The 21,321-nt window shown below is 45.5% G+C and overlaps 1 protein-coding gene across 1 annotated transcript in view; it reads left to right on the top strand.

Moving 5' to 3' along the window:
• CACNA2D4 (calcium voltage-gated channel auxiliary subunit alpha2delta 4) overlaps positions 1-21,321 on the top strand; it is a 141,073-nt gene that overhangs the window by 4,374 nt on the left and 115,378 nt on the right. Inside the window, exons 2-10 of the mRNA XM_071817636.1 lie at positions 1,959-2,040; positions 8,586-8,702; positions 10,187-10,246; positions 11,955-12,117; positions 14,650-14,781; positions 15,819-15,879; positions 16,477-16,627; positions 18,204-18,278; positions 19,500-19,589. Coding sequence (XP_071673737.1) covers positions 1,959-2,040; positions 8,586-8,702; positions 10,187-10,246; positions 11,955-12,117; positions 14,650-14,781; positions 15,819-15,879; positions 16,477-16,627; positions 18,204-18,278; positions 19,500-19,589 — 931 coding nt within the window. The remainder of the gene's footprint in view (positions 1-1,958; positions 2,041-8,585; positions 8,703-10,186; positions 10,247-11,954; positions 12,118-14,649; positions 14,782-15,818; positions 15,880-16,476; positions 16,628-18,203; positions 18,279-19,499; positions 19,590-21,321) is intronic.

Genomic DNA, 21,321 nt, shown 5'->3' with positions numbered 1-21,321 from the left:
GGTTTCTCTGCTGGCTGATCATTGTAAAGCTCATATTGTGGACCTTTTACCTCAATAATAGCATCTTCCTGCTGAAGCTGCCCAACCACATCCGCTAATCAGAAATTGATATACCGACTCTCCTGCCCCGCTCGGCTGAAGTTAATAATTGGGAAGAATAGGGGCACACACACAGCTACAGACACAACACAAAACAGAAAGACCAGGATCACGTGTACCTCATTTTTTTTTGTCAGGGAAATGAGGTAAAAATAAACCTCCCTGCTAACATCAATAACCCAAACTCCATGTTTAGGTGCTTTCTTTCTACAGTAAAAAGTGAGGAGACTGAAGAATATGCATTAATATCAGCACAAAACATCTTATACATGAAAGCTGCAAAATCAGCAGCTGCAGATGGGCATCGAGTTAAATGCTGATTCAGAGATCCACACACCTCAGGGAATGTGTTAGTCACCACAACAAACAGGAAAGCTTCCCATGGGGTCCCTGTTTCTGGTTTCCTCTTTTATATTAGGCTCCCTAGCACAACTCTGATAAGGACAATGAATCCTTGTCTCCTAGAAAATACTTTTTTCTTTTTTTCTGTAAGAATAAAATGAAGAGATAAAAGCTCTGGCTGTCAAAACAAGATGCAGAGCATTGGTCTGATTGAGTTCAGCTGGTGCTGGATCACACTCAGTGCTTCGAAATTAATGCCTCATTGGCAATTCAGGAGTGATTAAAAAGGACACCCACTCTCATTTTACTCCTTTTCTAGGCAGCAGAGAGAGGTTCAGTTTAGAGCAGAAGCCTTGTGTATGATCTAAATCATCCCCTATAGCTGCCTATCTGTCTCTGATTGCAAGAGGGGAGCCTAAACAGACTTTCTTAGGCTAAAGTTAGCTGTTTTGATTATTCCACCATTGCTGTGCTGGCTTTACTCCAGAGCTTGTCTCTGTGTTGGCATATTATTCTATAAAAAAAGTGTTGCAATGCACTAGGAAATCAGGCCCTGGGGTTAAAGTCTCCTTAGGACTGGAAGAAATCTGCTGGAAGCCATAGGTAAGACTCTGCACCCCATAAATAAGTAGTGTATTCTGGTAAGTGGAGCAGGCTATTTATCCCATTAAATAAATCTCTCCTAAGTGAATCCTCGTTGAAGGAACTGTATGTAGGTGGAACTGCCTAATGTGAATCATGTAACAGATTTCTGATGAAGTGCTCTGTCAATTACAAGAGCCATCTATTTTGATTTGGATGGCTCAGTGTTCAGGCTGCTCTTCAACATCCTTATGTTCTCCATGTGGTATTGCTATCATCAGTTATTTACAGGATGGCAAAAATGTGAGTGGTGTTTTACAATTATGAGGTGCATAATCTACTCTGGCATTATCAAGCTGTAGTATCTTCACTGAAAGCAGTGAATTCTTATGGCTCATTAGTCTCTGCCCCATGCAGATCTGGTAACTGAATCCAAGGGGTGAATCTTGACAATTCCTTTCAGGTCTGACACTTAATTCTCTTCAGCAGTCTTGACACTGTCTAGCCCTTCACCCCAGGCTCTGTCTGCCAGCAGTGAAGATAAATATATGTTTGCAGAGCTATTTATTTCACTTTGCTAACAACAGAGGAAAACAGATGATACTTAAGACCAAACATACAACTTTTGTGCCTCTAAAGTTAGATGAAATGATTTCCACCCTCAGTCAAAATGCAGTGACCAAGACCAGCAGAACTCAGTGTTTCTCCTTGCTGACTGATGTCCTGGGCAGAATGTCCAGAAGCATTACTTGCCTTACTGCTTGTCTGGCTAGCAAACTGGGGAGAAAGCATCATCACTATCACTACAGTGGCTTAGAGATATATAGAGGGGGGTCATACTAGGGAAGATGGAGTTTTCCCTGTCCGAGGAAGTAAACAGTTCTGCTGACTTTGAATTGTCAACACTGATTTTCCTTTTTTTCCCCTTTTTTTAGGGTGAAGTCTTGGGCAGATGCGTTTGGTGGGGAGCTGTACTCCATCGTGACTAAGTATTCAGGCTCTCTCCTGTTGCAGAAGGTAGGTAAAAGCTGTGAAGGTTTCCCTTGGCTTTGCGTCATCTCCCCATGTAGTCCTCCAAAGTTTTCCCCTGGGGTGGCAAAAAGCAAAACACACACGTCTCCAGCTAAATTGCAAAACCATGCAGGTTCATATCCATACACAAAGAGTGATTCCCTGTGGCCATTCCCCTTGAACTGCAGAGGGGGATACATCTAATGCCTTTTCTTCTTTCATTAGCCATGGCCAAATGTCAGCTGAACTGTCCCATTAAAATAAATAAATAAATTTAAGAGTACTCATCATGTTTCCCCTCTGATGATCACTTCGTGCCCTTCTACACTGACCCCTCACTCCTCCCTTCCCAAGTGCATATCAGTCCCTCTCCTCCTGCTCATCACTCACCTGCTCATCCTCCCCTCCTGCAGCTCTCCAGCTGGCACTCTTGTTTATTACTGCTTCCTCATCTGTCTTCCTCCAGTAACTCATCAGTTCTTTGAATTGTGCCTTTAAAACTCTTCTTTAGACAGAGTCTCTGAGGCAGATGCCCTGGAAGGTGTGACCTTCAGAGGTGCAGAGCTCTGCCTCTCTCCCCAGCCTGGCGTGCCTGGCTTGATCACCAAACAACAGGCACCACTGGACTTAACTCTCCACCAGCATTAAAGGCTCCAAGTGCTTTAAGTAAATGTTTCCATTTGCAGCTGTAGAGAAGTCGTTGTGGTACCTTTGATTCCTGAAGTCACAGAATCATAGAATAGTTTGAGTTGGAAGGGACCTTCAAAGGTCATCTAGTCCAACTCCCCTGCAATGAGCAGGGACATCTTCAACTCAGTCAGGTTGCTTCTCTTTTTTTAGGGACATGGTTTAGTGCCGGAGTTAGGTTAATGGTTGGACTTGATGATTTGGAGGGTGTCTTCCAACAAAAATGATCCTATGATTCTTTCAGGCTCTGTGAGCTCTGCACTGTGGCAGCAGGGATGTACAGATCACAGAATGTTAGGGACTGGAAGGGACCTCAAGAGATCAACTAGTCCAATCCCCCTGCCAGAGCAGGAACACCCAGATGAGGTTGCACAGGAATGTGTCCAGGCAGGTTTTGAATGTCTCCAGAGGAGACTCCACAACCCCCCTGGGCAGCCTGTTCCAGTGCTCTGGCACCCTTACTGAGAAGAAGTTTCTTCTCAAATTTAAGTGGAACCTCTTGTGTTCCAGTTTGAACGCATTACCCCATGTTCTGCCATTGGTTGTCACCAAGAAGAGCCTGGCTCCATCCTCGTGACACTCACCTTTTATATATTTGTAAACATGATTAAGGTCACCCCTCGGTCTCCTCTTCTCCAAGCTAAAGAGCCCCAGCTCCCTCAGCCTTTTCTCATAAGGGAGATGCTCCACTCCCTTAATCATCTTGGTTGCCCTGCGCTGAACTCTCTCCAGCAGTTCCCTGTCCTTCCTGAACTGAGGGGCCCAGAACTGGACACAATATTCCAGATGTGGTCTCACCAGGGCAGAGTAGAGGGGAAGGAGAACCTTTCTGGACCTACTAACCACCCCCTTTCTAATACACCCCAGGACGCCACTGGCCTTCTTGGCCACAAGGACACAGTGCTGGCTCATGGATCAGCACCTCTCAAATGCTGTTCAGGGTGCCTGGTGGCTGCTCAGTACATCTGAAGGGATCCAGTCCCCTCTCCACCTCATGTGGCTGTCTGATTCCTTTTCTTTACTCTTTCTCTGATTAGTCTCTTCAACACAAGCTGTACATTAACTCTTTGGCCTTTTGGGTGTCTGATTTCTGTCTTCTGACTAGTAATAACATCCCTATCCCTGTATAAAAAAGGGATCTGGATATCATTTGCCTTGCCCTTGGTTTCCCTGTTGCCACAGTCCTGCTTTCTGTCTGGAGGAAGAGAGCATCACTTTTGCTAGGCTTGGCCAAGAAAGACCTTCAGCATCCATCACAGAAGTCTATACTGATCCTCAGCTCTTCTTAGGACGAATGTGACACCATGCAATGAAAAATGATTAGCACTAGTGCAGGTATTTCATGCCCTAATCATTGACGCAGTTGTAGTGGGATATCAATGCAGTCAAAAGTTTGGCTTTTAGAAGTTCTGATGTTGCTTCTGCATTGCCTGTTCTTCTATGGGGTTCCCAAGTGGTAGTGCCAGAGGCAAAGTGACATGCTACAGCATCTCTGGTGGGTGCTGGAGCTCCAGTAGGCAGGAGATACCTGACCATCAGATAATCCAAATTTGTATCTGTGTCTGATGCTGTAAAGGTATTTGCTGTCCAACAGAAAGTGTACAGACACCAGTTCTTTCTGGAAAATGAGAGTGTCCCCTTATTGTGTGAAGCCATACTGCAGCCACTATGTCTTCTTACTGTTTCAACACAGCCAACTTGTGGTGTTTCTGTGGCGACTTCTACTAACATATTAAGGGAGTACACATTTCTTAACGTCCAAATATCAGTGTGACTCAGCAGAACAGGGCTTAGCTGAAAATACCAGTGTTGTAAAAGTTAACAATGGAGGTCAAGGATGGCAGATGCAGCATTGAGCTGGGTATCAAGATAGATGTGCTGTGTTGGTCCTCTGGAGATGTTGTTTCATCTCCCTCTGTCCACACTATGTTTTGACTCTTGTGATTTTGAACTCTTTGGGGTAGAGGTTACATGAGACCTGTACATGCTACTATAGTACCACTAAAAATGACAGTCATGACAACCAGACTGTGAACACAAACTCACAACTCTATCAGGTTTTGGTGTAATTCTCTGGAAACAAAGAAAACTAATTTCTGATTAAAAAGGAGCCTGAATATAACCAAAACCAATCGAGCATTCATGTCAAGGGGAGCCAAGGCAGAGCTATATTTCTCCAGTGGTCTGACAGCCTTGTAAAATAATCACACTGACCTGTCCCAGCCCATGTCCCTGTGGTTTTGTTCTCAGAGAGGTGAACATGTCTGGTTTGCTCTTGCACATGTTTGGGTGTGAATGCAGCACAGACCCCCCTGAGTGGGGCATAGTGTCACTTGTGGCTCAGAGCAAAACTGTCCTTCAGTGAGTCACTGTCACCTCTTCCAGTAGGGGCTACAGATGAGCTTGATCCAAGCTTGCTCTGTCAATACTCTTCAGCAGACCCATCTCGTAAATGCAGGTCCTGCCCTAACTTCACTTAAGCAGTTTAAACAGCTCAGGTTTACCTTTCACCCCTCAAGTCCTACTCCTTCAGCAATTTCATTTCATCTCATTTTCCCAGGACCATTTCTTCAGTCCTTCTCTCAGCCCGTTTCTTTAGCCTGGCTCAGAGATGATGGATCTGTATTAAAATTCTGGCCAGGGTCTAGGACAGCTGAGGGCAATACAGCCAGACCAGAAGTGAAACGAAAGGCTTAGCAGGATGGAGGGCAGTAGCATCTCCCAGAGCTAAGGAAAAGCAAGCTTGAACCTGTGGCTTGCTTGGTCTGTTTGCCACAGCCCTGCTGCTGCAGTTGGCCAGGCAGTGACCAAAGGCCTGGGGCCACTGACTGCAGCCATGCTGAGGGGATGCCATGGTGGTTCTGGGTTTCTCAGGGCTGGCCTCTGAATGCCAGAAGCGCCAGCAGCTTCAGCAGACCCCAAACTTATTCTTTCTTCTACTATGTCAGTGATGCATTATAAGCATTTCTGAGAACTACCTCCTGGTTCCCTCTGTAGCTGCAGTGCTGATTGCCATCCCCGGTGGACAGGGCTGAGAAAGGACAGCAGGGCTCAGCTCCAGCTATGTAATTACTAGAAAGTAAGACAAATAACTATATGGCAAGTAACAGACAAATTAAAGAAGTTCAGTCAAGACATTTTCCTGGGTGAAGATGAAAGGAATGTCTTTCACACTCTTAATATAGTTTCACTAGCAGTGAGTAATGCAACACTGTATACTTCAATGGGCTAAATTTCTTGGAGGTGGGAACAAGAAAATATATTTGGTGACATATTTCTGTTCACAGATAGAACTAAGGATACTGAATCCTGGATATTCCACTTCTAAATTGCCACCCCCATCACTGTGGAAGAAGAATCTTAATGAGTTGTTTCTGTTGTTTTAAGGAAACACTAAAAACTGGACGAATATGAAAATATTTCATTAGATCAGAGTTAACTTTTCAATCCCTTTCAACAACAGATCCTTACAGCCAGTTCTCCCAAGCCTGTAGCTGATGCCTGTTCTGTAAATTATGATGATCTGATAACATGAACCCTAGACTCAGGTTGTGCAGGTTAACCTTGGTCAGCTCCAAGGACCTGTGTTGACATTTGCTCTGTACTTCCAGACATGATGTCTGGTAACGGTACTGAAATCACAGGTACTACTCTGTTTCCCACCTTTGGGAACTCTTGCAGGGAATATTCATTAATAGTAGGAGAATTTAGGTGTAGTAATACAGATACGAAATGGTTTGCTGGATCATTTGTCAGAAAAAAACTCAAATTGGATCTGAGCGCAAAGATGGTGAATTCCTTGCAGCCAACTGAAACTTTGCAGAAAGTCTTTTGGGGGTTTTCTGTCTTCCCAGCTCTGGCTAGTTCCCAGAGCTGAGACGTGTGTATGGTATTAGCAGATTGCTCATGATTACTTTTACTCTAATAGCATCTACTTGTCAATGTGTCCAAAGCACGTTAAAAAATAATTGAGAGGTAAAGAGCCCTGATCTTTTTAATTCAAGGGACAACCCAAGGTAACCAATGGCAGGTCACTTTGTAAAGCCCGTGCTTGCCCATGCTGGTGTTGTTTCCCCCCCGCTGTCGCTGGCTTTCCCAGGAGAGATTACCCTTCTCCCCCCGAGGAGGGCCTGATTAAAGCCCAGCGTGGCAGAGATCACTAACCTCCCGATGAAACCATGACATGGAGCTAAATGGGACAGGCACCAGCTGGGATGTCAGCAGCCAGGAACCTCAGTCAGTGGGGGGGAGGGGGGTGATTGTTGCACATCCCTCTTTTGGCAGCGTGGTTACGCAAACCTTCGTGTTCAACTCATCCTCCTCCTCCTCCTCCCCGCCCCGTCCCAGCTTCCCAGGAGCAGCAGAGGGGATGCAAGGCCTGGCGTTTTTAATCCAGTAAAACCCTCGCTGTTAATCACGCCAGGCAGAGCGAGCAGCCTCCCCGCCATGCCTGCTGCAGGCTGGATGCTGCTGCTATTTCTGTCTGACCTCCTCAGCTGGCCCCAACCTTGAGGCATTTCTTACTTCGCTTGTGCTCAGCCACCCTCCTGGACAGTCAATGAGCTTCTTGAACAAAAAGAGCTCCGCTTGCTCACCCTAAAGACATGCAAACTCCTTCCCCCCACAATTCCTTCTAATTCAAATGTGCCACTAAAGCCTCTGCCATCCCCTTACCCTTTTCACCCCCCTCATTTTGTATCAGCACAAGAAGTCCAGCCTTGGCTGAGATTGCTGCTGCAGTGCTAATACAACATGAAGATGGAGGGGATGTATGTACACTTCAGAGAGAAATGACAATGAGGGAAATTCAGCTGGTTGCCTTTGTGCTTCCACATTGTCAGGGAGATAAGTCTCCATGTTTCCTGAAATAGATTAATTGTATTTTGTCCTTTTTCAACATTTTTACTCTTTCTTTCTGCCTATCTCTGTTAGCTTTGGGATTTTTTTGAAATGGAGAAATAAAGACCATTGTATCCTGTCTTGAAAGGGCAGATTTAGGGAGGCAGATTACAGTTACCCAGTTTGGGACTACTCTGAGGTTTTTAATGCCTAGATTATATGAAACATGGTCAGAAGAAATTGGCTATATCTAAAGCTGTCAGATCCAGATCGTCCTCATTACAGCATCTCTCCCAGCTGAGGTAGCACTAAGTAGCCATGCTTGTAATTCCTAATTTCTGGGACTTGCTTCTGTGCTGCTCTTGGCCCACAGCATGCTCACATGTGCTGAATAAGTAATGTCATAACTGTTTAGATAACCTTCCCTTGGCAGTCTCCCACCTAAGCACTGAGCAGACCCTTCTCGTGACAGGTTACCCTACAGATATGGTGGCACTGTGGGAGGACAGGATATTAGCATTACATCTCTGCCACTAGTGCCCCAGAGCATGTATGACGTAGGAGATGATGTAATGACAGCATACAGTTCCATTCCTTTGCAGTTCCATCTGCCTTAAGTACATGTCAGGTATGCAATGCATATAATGCGACTATGGATGTAAGCACAATGTTAATTTTAGGTTTTCGAAAGTCAGCCTTCTGCTTTTATCCCTTATTTTAGGCACCAATAGCTTCAGCTACATTGCTGCTGTTAAAAGCCATGAGCTCACAATTGATTCAGTTGCTTTTACTTGGTCAAAATGTTTTGTGTTATGGTCAGTGATCTGCACATAACCAAATTATGGTGTAAAAAAAAAGAGGAAAGGCAAAGATGGGAGAAGGTGGTAAATCAGCTAGTAAATCAGACCAGTTCTTTCAACACATCTGTCTTCACCAAAAACAATACCCAGCTAACAATAATACATATTCACCCCTCTCCATATAAGCCTCCAGCTCAGCAGGGTTTTCTGGTTTTGCTTGGGTAGAAGTACAAAGATGTGGAGCCAACCTTGAAGATCAAAGAGGTGGATGGCTTGGAGCTGGTGAAGAAGTTCTCAGAGCAGATGGAAAGCATGCTCCGCAGGAAGGTCGAAGCCGTTGAGGTATGACCATGGGGGCTATGAGAAGGAAGTCCTCTCCTTTCAGCCCCAGAGCAGTAGACACTGGTTTCCTGCCTATACCAGGAGTGTGTGGGCACAGGGGTTGCATGAGGACTTCCTTGCTGAACCAAATGCCTGCTGGTGCAGCTGGCTTGCTTTGAGCTTTAAGTAGATACTGGTGGGAGGATGTGGGCGTTCAGACAAGATAATGCTGGCTTCTCCTTCAGCCCGAAGTAGGAAATAAGACAAAAACAAAGTCTAGGAATAAATATGAGGGAAGGAACACTCTTTTAGGAGCAAAGAGGTTTTGATTCTATAGCTGTTTAAAGAGGAAAAAAAAAAAAACCTCTCACAAGTGAAAATAAAGTTCATCCTTGCATAATGCCCTCTGGACCACTGAAGACTGGTAGCTTGTTTCAGCTGTGTGTGTGGCTCAAGGGAAATTCCTGCAGCCCCTGAACATGAGCTGCAAGGAAGGTGCTTGGATTTCCAGCTGTGTACATGAGGAAGCGTGGAGGAGGTGGCAAGAGGTCTTTAGCTGCTGCTGTGTTGGAGATCAGAGCAGGTAATCATTATGGCCCCTCTTACTTCTTGCATCTAAGGATCTATTATATTCCCTTATATTTACCCACTATGAAAAGCATATTTCTGTAGTCACAGAGCCTTGACTGTTTAAGGTGTCTAATGTGGAAAAGTCATCCAGAAACACATCATTTGAATCTCAAAGTGAAATGTGGACATATTTAGACCCAGAGCTCTGGCCCATAACTTTAAATTCATAGCCAGACCTTTCCAATATTTGGATTGCCTTATCCTTTGTGAAGGAGAAAAAGTAGTTTTGCTGAGACTGTTGCTGATTGTGCAACTCTGAAAACATGTACATGTTTAGCTGGATTCCTTCCCAGTCCATACCAATTGAGAATTAATGCCCCAAAGCAACATATTGGAGAATACTAGTTGATTATATTGCCTTCCATAAATGGTAAGAGATTATAAATGGCCACAGCATTGCTGAGCCCTTTATGAACTCTACTCATGGTCTTTGTCTTCTTTAACAATACCAGACTGAGACTCCCACAAGGCCTTTTCCTTTGATGAGGTATTGACATCAGACTGGGTCTGAAATGCCTTTCCCATGGCTTTTTGGAAGAGTTTACGGAAAACGAAATTAAATCTCTGGCTGCTGTTTCTCTAAATGGACATATTTCTGTTTGTATACGTCCTGTGATAGCTAAGATTGCTCACAGCTTTAGCAGGGACTCTGGAATAAGTAGGTGTGAATATACCTTCCAAGCTGCAAAGTTGTGGTGCAGAATGACAGGTCAGCGGGAAAGAGGGAAGTTTTTAGCCCTGTGACTCTGTGTTGTGGTGAAGGAGGCAGCCATGTGTCTTTTCACTAAATGTATGAATGGCTGACACAGCTGGAAGAGCTTCTGGAGGGGTCTTCAGAGCAGCCGCTCATCTTTCTTTCTGTGTGCTTGCATTAGAGGTTGGTGGAAGCAGCAGAAGATGCAGATCTGAACCATGAGTACAACTCCTCACTGGAGGTAAGTTTATCCCCCTCGGTGACAAAATATGACACACGTCCTCAGAGAGACTAGCCAAAAGGCAGGCCTAGCAGCACCTAGCCACCTCAGGCTCCTAGGCAGGTAGGGAATTTCCGTGTCTTCAGGACACTCAGCTTGTCCATAAACCAGTGTCACTAAGTGACTTTCTTGGCATATCCCAAGCCTAGTAACACCTAGGGGGTCAGTCACTTTGGCTCCAGGAGGTGAAGGATTTGGGAAGATAGGGGGTGGTGTGATGTTATTAGCATTACATTTACTGCACACCAACACTGTCATCATGTGACATTTTAGCCCAAATTAGTTGGTGCTTTGTGGGTTACTTGACTGGAAAATGAGCTGAAAATTGAGTGTGTGTTAGCAATGAGAAGGACACTGTTGCAAATACCCACAGCAAACCATTAATCCCAATGAGCTGAGTTTCTCACCAACTCTCTCAACAGCCCCCATAATCTTTTCTCCACCATGCAGACACCCACTTGTCAGGACTCTGTTAAGTGAAAGCTTGGTGCTGTCCAAGCGATTTGAATAATTGGCTTTCTGTTAAAAACTGTAGCCAAGCTATGGGATTACTGCTGGTGAAGGGAGCTGGAGTGAAACCTCTGATGAAGAAAGTCCACAGTACAAGCAGAGTGCTTAGCTCTGCAGGCTACCCCTGCAAGAACACCCCTCCATGCTGGAAAAGGGTGGGAATAAATATGCTTCTTGATATCAAGCTGTCTACCAGGTTCTCTTCTCCTGTGTATTTATTTAAGAATCGTGTTACAGTCATGCTAGTTGGGTTATCTGCATTCATGGTAAAGGTCATGGGCGAATCGAGATACATCACCCTGTATTTGCACACACAGTTCACACCCCCTAAGCACAGTTACTGCTTGAACATAAATTCTTAAATAACCTCTGGCCTCAAATAAAGTCAACAAAAGCATCTTAAAAACATCTGTTATCCAAGGGTGAGGAGCGTCCTGAAGATACCGAAGTTATCATAGATGCTAAAGCCCCAGTGGCCTTCACAGGGAGAAGACTGCATCATCTTTGAGCACCTTCTGCTCTATCCTTTGCTCTTCTTGAGTGCCTGCTGCTTGGCGTGACAGAGTGAGGGGATAATCCTGGCTGGATGTACATCAGGAGTTAACTCTAGCAACCTCTGACAGCTGTAGAGACAGGGCAAGTAAGGTCAGCATCCACATGCCCTGTAGCAAACCTGGGAACCAGACCCAGGGAGGCACTCCACCTCTCTGGCTAGTCGCTTAAATACCCCTAAAGGACCACAGGACTCTGCCACTGTGTCTCTTTGCTCTCAGGTGGCTCTTCTGCTGCTGGTTATGACCATGCTTTCAGTTACATAGGCACCTGAAAATAAGAAATAGGGCAGAAAACATCACCTGGGAAGCCTGATGCTTTTCAATTGGTAACGGCTCTTGTTCGCTGCTCATCTTGATCCTATTTGAAGCCTGCATTCTCCAGACATCCTTTTTTATGTTTTAAAAGTGGTTTGTTGTTGGTTTTGGGGTGTGGTGTTTTTTGTTGGGATTTTTTGTTTGCTTGTGTGGTGGTGGTGGTGGTGGTAGTTTTTTTATGGTTTTTGTTTGTTTGTTTTTGTGTTTTGTTTTGTTTTTCCAGGCAGTACTGGTAATAGTCTGTCTTATTCTCTCGTTGCCTTTCTCTTTTCCATTGTCCTCATCAACAGTTTGATTACTACAACTCTCTACTGATTAATGAGAAAGATGAAAATGACAATTATGTTGAGCTTGGAGATGAATTCATTTTGGAGCCAAATGAACATTTCAATAACCTGCTGGTGAACACAACATACAGCGATATCCAGCTCCCCACCAATGTCTACAACAAAGGTAAGGGCCGGTACTGGCCTCTACTTTTTCACTACTAATAGGTTGCTGTGGAAACTACCAGTAATAATACTGAAAAAAAAAAAAAAAAAGGATGGAAACAGGAAAAAAAAAAAAAACACCTGCCAGAAAAAAGGACTGAAAAGATACTGCTTCAAGGCACAGTCATGTCTGTGCTGCAGTCCCTCACTGTGACAGGGCTTAGGTATAATTTGCTCTTGGAAGACTTCCAATGATGGACAGTCCTCCATCTTAGGCAGGCAGTATAGTCTCCTAGAGTTCACCTACCCAATCAAAGATGGTGTGAAAATAAACTGTGATGTGAATTTATTGGCAATATTTACTCTTTACAAAGGGTCAGATCTATCAGTGTCTCTAGGTGTCAAGGATCTCATTGATTTCAGCTGAGAATTTAGACACAAATACCTTTGTATTATGAGGCACTGACACCTCTCAGGGACACTCCTAAGTCCCAGTGAATATAGAGGACTGGGGGTAATTCACAGCTGCTACTGGGGCATGACTGTTCTGGGCTATTTTCCATTCTCAGCAAACCTTTGGCGGTTTGGCACCTCCAGGAGCCCAGGGAGGTACTGAGACTCACATGGCCTTGTCTATGCCTCTATATCCTCTGCCCCTGCACAATCACACCATTCCAGTTACATGCCAGAAACTAGTCCAAGCTGGTCAGCACACTGCTGATCTGCTGGCTGAGACACCAGTTGTGATTGTTCTAAGTTTATTGTTCTTTTTGGCCAACAATTGAAGCTGCCTGAACTGGGTCCCTCCTTGCCTCCCCATCAACTATTCCCCTTGCATAATTTTGGGCAAGCATACAGCAGCACACAGAAAGAGGTGGCCAAATGGCTGCTGTCAGAGGCAGCAGAGAGGCACTGCCAAGCTGCAACGGCTCAACACAAACCATCTAGCTGCTCTGCCTATGGCTGGAGGATGAGCAGAAGATGGAGGAGGAGGACGAGGGCTTCTTCCATGCTTGAGCCTCCTCCTGAGAGCAGTGCCTGGCAGAACTCACTCCCCCTCTTGCAAACAGCAGCAAGCCTGGCTCTCCACAGCTCATTTAGCTCCCTTCCTCCGTGAGTTACTTTGGCCTCGTGGCTGGGGAGCCACAGTTCAGTTTTTCCCCTGTTGTGGCTAAAACCGCCTTTAGCAAAGTGACTAAACAGGAAGTGGTAGGTCAAAGCTCCATGCCTTTCGACATTAATACAGTTAATCCTACAATGACAGGTTTCTTATTCCCTGTTTCTACTGCTGCTGCTCTGTTTGATCTCCTGAGGCAATGAGTCTACACAGACACCAAATATACACTGCCTCATATGGCTCCCTGCAAGTCTGCAACTTCCTATTGATTTTGAAGAGATCAGGGGCAGGGGAGGACAGCTCAGGCTTTGTGAAAGAAAGGACAGGCAAAGAAGAACAGAAAGAATTGTTGGAGAAAGAGACAAACAGCATGTAAATCCTAGAGCTGCTCTGTCTTGGGTGATTATATCTAGCACAAATTTAAACACTCTCTGTAGAAAGGCTGTTCCTTTGAGTGGTGCATCAGGCAGCTGCCTTACAACAGCCACATATCCCCTCCTCAGCAGCAGCTGAGCCCTGTCTGTGTGGTGCGCCAGTTGTGCTCAGCACAGTGCTGATTTTCCTGGGTCTCTCGAAGCCCTCTTCCAACCAAACATAAAGCCCAAGGGCAGACAAGGATGAAAAGAGAAATGAGGATGACAGCATATGACCAAGCTGAGATTACCTGTAGTGGCCAGTGGTGATCTGTCCTCCAGAACTTACTTAGAATCATAGAATCATTTCACTTGGAAGAGACCCTCAAGATCATCAAGTCCAACCATAACCTGACCCTAGTGCTAAACCATGTCCCTAAGAACCTAATTTATACATTTTTTTTAAACACCTTCAGGGATGGTGACTCTACCACTTCCCTGGGCAGCCTGTTTCAACACCTGACAACCCTTTCCATGAAGAATTTTTTCCTGATGCACAATCTGAAACTTCCCTGGCACAACTTGAGGCCATTTCCTCTTGTTCTATCACTTGTTACTTGGGAGACAAGACCAACACCCTTCCATGCTACAACCTCCTTTCAGGTAGTTGTAGACAGCGATAAGGTCTCCCCTCAGCCTCTTCTTCTCCAGGCTAAACAGCCCCAGTTCCCTCAACCGTTCCTCATAAGACTTGTGCTCCAGACCCCTCACCAGCTTTGTTGCCCTTCTCTGAACTCCCCCCAGCACCTCAATGTCTTTCCTGTAGTGAGGGCCCCCAAACTGAACACAAGATTTGAGGTGGGGCCTCACCAGTGCTGAGGACAGAAGGAAAATCACTTCTCTATTCCTGATGGCTACACTCCTCTTGATGCATTCAGTTTCCTGCCCAATGTCAAAGCTTTGGACAAGGCTGCATGCCTCCTGGTGCTGCCTTTGTTCCCATCCCCCTCCTCCATTGGCATTGGTGGGTGTCCTCCCCTTTCTTGCACACTTTCTTCTCCATTTTCTGTTCTTTTGCCCACAGACCCTGACATCCTGAATGGCGTTTACATGTCAGAAGCCTTGAATCCTATTTTTGTGGACAACTTTGAAAGGGATCCCACGCTGACCTGGCAGTACTTTGGCAGCTCCACTGGATTCTTCAGGCTCTACCCAGGTAAAAGAGCAGAGATTTGCTTTGCTCTTTCAATGCAAAGCAAAAATCTTGCAGGACAGAGTCTGTGGTATGGAAGAACTCCATGGGAAGGCTGGGGCCAGTATGGCCTCAGGAAGGGCAAGATTGCAGTAAGCAAAATACTCAGTGTGTGGACTGCTGCCACTTAGGCTGAAGGAATAGTGTGCACAGCAGGCATAAACCCCATTTTCTCATGTGGACCAGCTCTCCAGACATGTTGCCTTTGCAACCTCAGAGGAGTCTGCTTGCAGGGGTGTGCCTCAGGTAGACTTCTCCAAAAAGCTCACAAAACCCCATGGCAGGACCTGTGAATCTCACAGGTGGGGTGCAGAGGCTGCAGCAGGGCTCCCTGCTTCGTTCTCCCTTGTGGTTTTTAGTGGCAGCTACAGCCTCTCTTCATCTCTGAGGCCACACATGGCAGATGGAGCTGGTCAGCCTGATTTGTTATCCACTTGCCAGCTGTGAGTGGCACATAAGGTCACGGTGTGAGAGGGAGGCCCCATGTTCGGAGGAACCCACGAGCTCCTCCGCAGCTGTAGCTTGGCCTGGTCAGACAACTGCATGCCCTTGTTCTGTGACCTGTCGCATGTTGCAGAAGAGGAAAGCAGAGAAGACTGTGAACAGAGCCTTTAGCAGGGAATCTGGGACACGTCCTTGTCACGGCTGCTGCTTTTTGATGCTCTGAACAACCCTTGGGGAGAAAAAGATGTTGTTGAAAACTACATCAAAGCAGCAGAAAGTTCAAAATAAGTGCAATTGCTCATAGAATTCAAACAGACTATGTCTAGGTACATTTTTTTTAATAGAAATTAATAGATAGTTTACTGAGAACTGCCAAAGATGGCTGCTCTGCTTGCATTTGTGCAGAATGGTTGCCGCTATTGCTGGCCAGTTTCATGTGTCCCCGTGGGGTATCCACATCTCAGCAGTGAACAGCAGAAGTGAGGGTGCCTGGGTAGCAGGGAGCAGATGTCTGCCTGTCTGTGTGTGTTGATTGCTCCTTTTGCTGCTCCCTTCAGGAATAAAGTGGTTACCAGATGAGAACGGAGTCATCTCCTTCGACTGCAGGAATCGTGGCTGGTAAGAGTTTTGGACAGACTTGGCCAAAGAACCTTTCAGTCTTCTTCTCTCCCTCTTTTCCAAGGTGACACCTCAGTGAGTTGCTGATCAGCAGGTGCTGCCCCATACTGCTCCTGAGAGAGATGAGTGGTACATAAACAAAAGCAATAGCAGGTTGGGAAGCCCTACCACCTGCCAGCACCAGCTTTCCACACAGCATCTAAAATATACCACATGGAGATCACCACCAATGTCTCCTTCCTCTTTATAAATCTGTGACCAGAAGGATGGGGCTGTTCAGACTCCTGAGATGCAGGGCATTCACTCAGTCTACTCAGCATGGCTAAAGGAGGCTTTAGCAATTTTCACTCTCTGCTGAATATGGACATATGTCTGCAGGAGGCCCAGCACTTGCCAATGTGGGAAGCGAAATACTGGGGCTGGTGGGAGAGGAAGGTGGGTAGGACAGGACCCATTGGATGTCTAGCCTGACCCTTCTGGATAGCTGTGCTCATGGTGCATATTATGCTGTAGTTAGCATCATGTGACAGCAGCACATCCAGCATTCCTCCTCCCCATACTCTCACCCTGCTTCCTTGAATTCTTCTTTCTATAAAGGTACATCCAAGCGGCCACATCTCCCAAGGACATTGTCATCATTGTGGACGTCAGTGGGAGCATGAAGGGCCTGCGGATGACCATTGCTAAACACACCATCATCACCATTTTAGATACTCTGGGAGAAAATGACTTTGTCAACATCATTGCAGTAAGTATGTCCCATTTCCAGTCCTGAGTTATCGTTTTTGTGCCTCACACCAACCTTTCAGTCCCCTCGACAAACTACAGATATTACAGCAGCGTAACTACAATGCTTAGTACCTGTATCAGGTAGGGGAGAGGATTAAAATCAGTTATGCTTGGGAAGTGAGATTTGTGTGGTCAGCAGGGTGGCTGCCTAGTCATCTCACTCCCTTCTATGGAGGATGCCAACTGCATCTTTTTGCTTACTTTGGGATGTGACTGCAACAGATAACAATGTGCTGTAGAGAGACACCCGAGCTAACAGGGACCTGAGCTAATAAATCTACCTAGAAGAGCCTAGCATAATACTGTGTTTGGGCCCAGCAGCAGTATAATCCTCAGGATAATGTTTCTAGTCTAGAAAATTACTGCCATATGCTTTTTTATGCGTCAGCATCTTTTAAGGGTGCAATCCAGTTCAGGGTCAGTCTGCACAGGCCTGCATGGAGTTTGGTCAGGTTGCCTTGGTGTTACTCTCTCCCATTTTAAGCTCTGGCCAGGATGAGGATGGGCCAGTTACCCACAGAGAACCAGCACCACTAACCACAGAAAGCAAAACTTTTCCATGATCCATGCCAAGACTGGGGGTTTGCTGCCAGGTTAAAGGCAAGTGGCTGCTCACCTCCTAATTTTCAAAGCTAATTCAAGCACCATTTCTTTCCCCAGGCTCCTTTCTGTAAAAGTTTGCCAGGGCACAGTCACTGAGATATAAAGTCTACTTTTTGTTGATAGCTACTTAATATGTAAGATGGTTGGAAACTCTAGCGGTGACAGCTCTGTCTTTATATGGCTGATAGATGGAAGAGTGAACAGTGTTGGCAGGAAAACTGAGGGAAGCCGTTAAAGAGTTTGAAATATCATCTGTTCTTCAATAACAATCTCAAAAAGAACACATAATACATATTCCTTTGCTGTAGTCACAGGAAGAACCTACTGGCTCAGACACATTGTAGCATGACCTAAGCTCTTAAGATCAGCTGCGCATCAGTGACCTCCTAACCATATTCTTATGAATCCTGCTCTTCTGAACCTTGTAGGAAAAGGTTTACACTGGCATGTTTTACCTCACATATGCATCAGGCTAGAAGCATACACTCCACTAATTACCACAGTTTGGTGGTTGTGCAATAACTCAATGTGTTATCATTTGACTGTGCACTAAAGGCATGAGACATTAAGCTACACAGGTTCATCTGGTGACATGGGGCTCAAAGTCTCCAGAAGCCAAAAACATGTACAAATAGTGCTAGAAGCTAAACCAGGAGCACAACCTAATAGAGTATTGAGAAAATATCTAGAGTGTGAGTGGAAAAAAGGTAACTTTGTATGTGTAGATATGCTCAGATAGAACTCAGCAAAACACCATAATTAACAAATTATTTAAACAAATACAAGATTCATCAAAATCAGTGCAAACAATTCTTGAGCAGAATAGGTGGTATATTGCTCCATACTGTTTTCTGAACATCCACCTAGGACTTGAATCCATTTAGTGAATTTTCTCCCATCACAACCCTTTTCTTTTCATTTTCTCTTTGCAGTACAATGATTATGTTCATTTTATTGAGCCCTGTTTTAAGGGTATCCTGGTCCAAGCAGACAGAGATAACAGAGAGGTGAGTACCAGGCTCCTATTGATGTTACTCAGGTAGTTCTCTTAATGTAATAAGTACAGGGGGTTAAGATTCTGTGTCATGAAACTCCAGTGACAAGGAATAACCATCTCCCAGGAGTTTGCGGGTTTGCATTGATATTTCAAAAACAAGCACCAGTTCAGTGGCTCACGCTGGCTCCACGGTTCACATTGCTCACATGAAGCCTCTGTAACACCAGGTCAGCTGGTTAGCTAAACAGCAGCAACCAGCTTCCCTGTGTCACAACAGACTCGGCACCACCACGCTGCCGAAGCACAAGGGGACCTGTCCCAGACTGCTGTGGAAAAACAGCATGTAGGGGGCAAAGGTTCTCCGTCTTTGAAATCCCATGTCCTCAGCCCTCACAAAGGAGAAAAATCAGCCTTTTCCTGGTGAATGCTTTCTTATCCTTTACTAGAGTGGACTGCCAGTAGTCTTTCTCTTAGGAGGCCTTATGCTGCTCTGATCCAGGAGGGCTCAGCAGCCCTGAGGTGCTCAGCCTGCATCAGGCTGTTTCACCACCATCTGGCCTGACTTGTATTTTTAGCTGATCTTACTGCTTTTCTTCCTTTTTCTCTTTTTACTAGTAACACAGAGGTAGCACATCCCTTCATGTCTTCAACAACCAGCTTTCTCTCCAAATTTCTTTCCCAGCTTCACCCTGCATCACAGAGTATGATTCCAGGGTGATGTCTCCTGTAGTGTTTCCCAAAGTCACCCCTAGTCTTTTGGGTACTGTCCATCCTACAGAGAGCACTTTCTGAGGGTTTCATTTACAACCAGATCAATGCCTGTTAAAATTTGAATGCTTTTTCATTACTTTCATTTTCCCCAATCCTGCTCTTCTTGCATGCACAGGAATGACTTCTTTTATTTTTCTTTTCTTTTCCTGAAAGGGTAGATAAGGAAAATTGAGATTTCTAATAGTTTTGTCCTTTGTGTGACATTCCATGGACCAACAATGGTTCGCAGCCCACAGGCTGAGAAGTGCAGTCCTGCTGTGGCTGCTTGGGCATAGGTGCAACATGATGGCACTGCCAATGGAGCAGCCACTTAAAGCACTGCCCTGCCAGTAGCAGTGAAGGATCAGCAGCCCAATGGCACAGACTTTTCCAGGTTACTCTCCCCTACGCCCTGGTCCCAGGGTGTGCCCTGCCTGCCACCTGCAACTCATTGCTGCCTTTCTGCCTCTCTTCTCGTCAGCACTTCAAGCAGCTGGTGGACGAACTCCAGGCAAAAGGAGTCGGGACTGTGAACAAGGCTTTGACAGAGGCCTTCAAAATCCTGAGGGAGGTAAGAAAATCAGTGCCAATGCTTGTGTAGGGCACACGTGTCCCTACCCATCCCTACTTTCCCCTCTATGTGTGCATCTAACAATTTAGTCCATCTGCCATGGTCCTGCAGGGAGGAGGCTGTGTGACCTGATCTCACAGGGCTCCAAATTTGTGACAAGCAGTGTGCAGGGGTGACATGGCTTCATTGAGGTGTTGTTTTGTGTGTGATGCCCTGGGGCTGCCGATTCCTGCCCAGGAGGGCAGCAGCGCAGGCAGGGACGGGCAGTGGGGTGACGAGCAGAGCAGAACTTGCAGGTGTGGGGGCCCTGCTGATGGGGTGCTGGGGCAGCGGCAGCCTTCCCGCTTTCCTTGGCTGGCCCCACCAAATCAGCCTCTCCTCCTTGTTTCTGCATTGTTCCAGCTCATCCTGGAACAGGAGGATTTTGACTGCTGGCTGAGCAAGATGAGGGAAGCAGCCCAAGAAGCCTTGACATGACTCAACAACTGACCCAGCTGCCCTCACTGGACTAAAATGAGTTGCTCTTGTGTAAAAACTTCATGGATTTCAGTGGGAGTGAAGCTTTTATTTCCTCCTGCTGCCAGTCTCACGATTTCTGTGAGAGTTATAAGGGCTGGGATCTGCTCCCCTCAGTGCACAAGGAGTAACCCAGGGGTAATTTTGCAGGAGCCAGCAAGGCTTTGGCTTTGTGTTTCTTTAATGAGCCCCATAACTGGGCATTGCCTAGGCACCTTGGTTATAGATGGTGGCAATAAAATATAACTGATCAGCTAAGGGCAATAATTCTGGACATAAGTAATGTTATTAGTGAGCCTTGGTAAGTAGATTATGATGAAGACATGAAAGATTATTCTCAGGCTCCAGATTTATTTCAATGTCAGTTTGCTGAGGATCAGTGCTTGGGGGAGAAATCACAGGTACAGGAGAATTAATCAGTCTGATCATGTCCTGTGATAAGAATCATAAATGATTCATTGCCTTATGTGAACAATTGGGACTTATAGCCTGGAGGTAGACGTACAACTTAACTCTGTTTCTTAAGGAATATTATCCAAAAAATGACCAAGAATCAACTGAACACCCCCACTGTACCATCCATAGAGGGTTGGCATCAATGGCTCTGGTGCTTACAAAGATGTGGACGTAGTACAGTGCTAGCGGCCATAATGATGGTGTTGATGCTAAAGGTAGCATGCTAGAGGTATTAACATCCTGGGAAAGATTCTCCACTCTTACTTATTTTACAAACTAAAAGTTTAAGTTCATTGTCAATGGTAATGCCGTTCCTAATTTATGACAATTCAAGCGTGATCAGTGCTGAACCCAGGGATGATGGTAGCTGAGCTGACTTGTCTGTGGTAGTAGAAGCATGATGGCCTTCATGGTAGCCTGAGATGAGCGTAGTGTAGTCTTGACTTGCCAGTAATAGGATGGTAGCACTGCTAGTGGTAATGGTTCAACGTCTTTGGGGCATTAGTTACCAAGATGAATAGGGAAGCAGTAATGATATAAACCTACAACAATTACATGGACTAGATGGCTGCTAGATTTATCTATATGTATCCTTGCACTTTATGACAAAATTATCTTTAAAAACAAAGATCCAGAGCAGCCTATATGTGTCTCCACTGTATGAATCAGAATATTTAAATGATTTTTCCACCAGAGGAAAAAGTATTTCTTAATATCTAATATAACACTGGTTATGTACAGTGACAACATATTAAAGAAG

Source organism: Patagioenas fasciata, chromosome 1 (genome assembly GCF_037038585.1).
Source record: "Patagioenas fasciata isolate bPatFas1 chromosome 1, bPatFas1.hap1, whole genome shotgun sequence".
NCBI lineage: Eukaryota > Metazoa > Chordata > Aves > Columbiformes > Columbidae > Patagioenas > Patagioenas fasciata.
The sequence above is the reverse complement of the archived record's forward strand: the minus strand, read 5'-3'. Positions and strand labels throughout refer to the sequence as shown.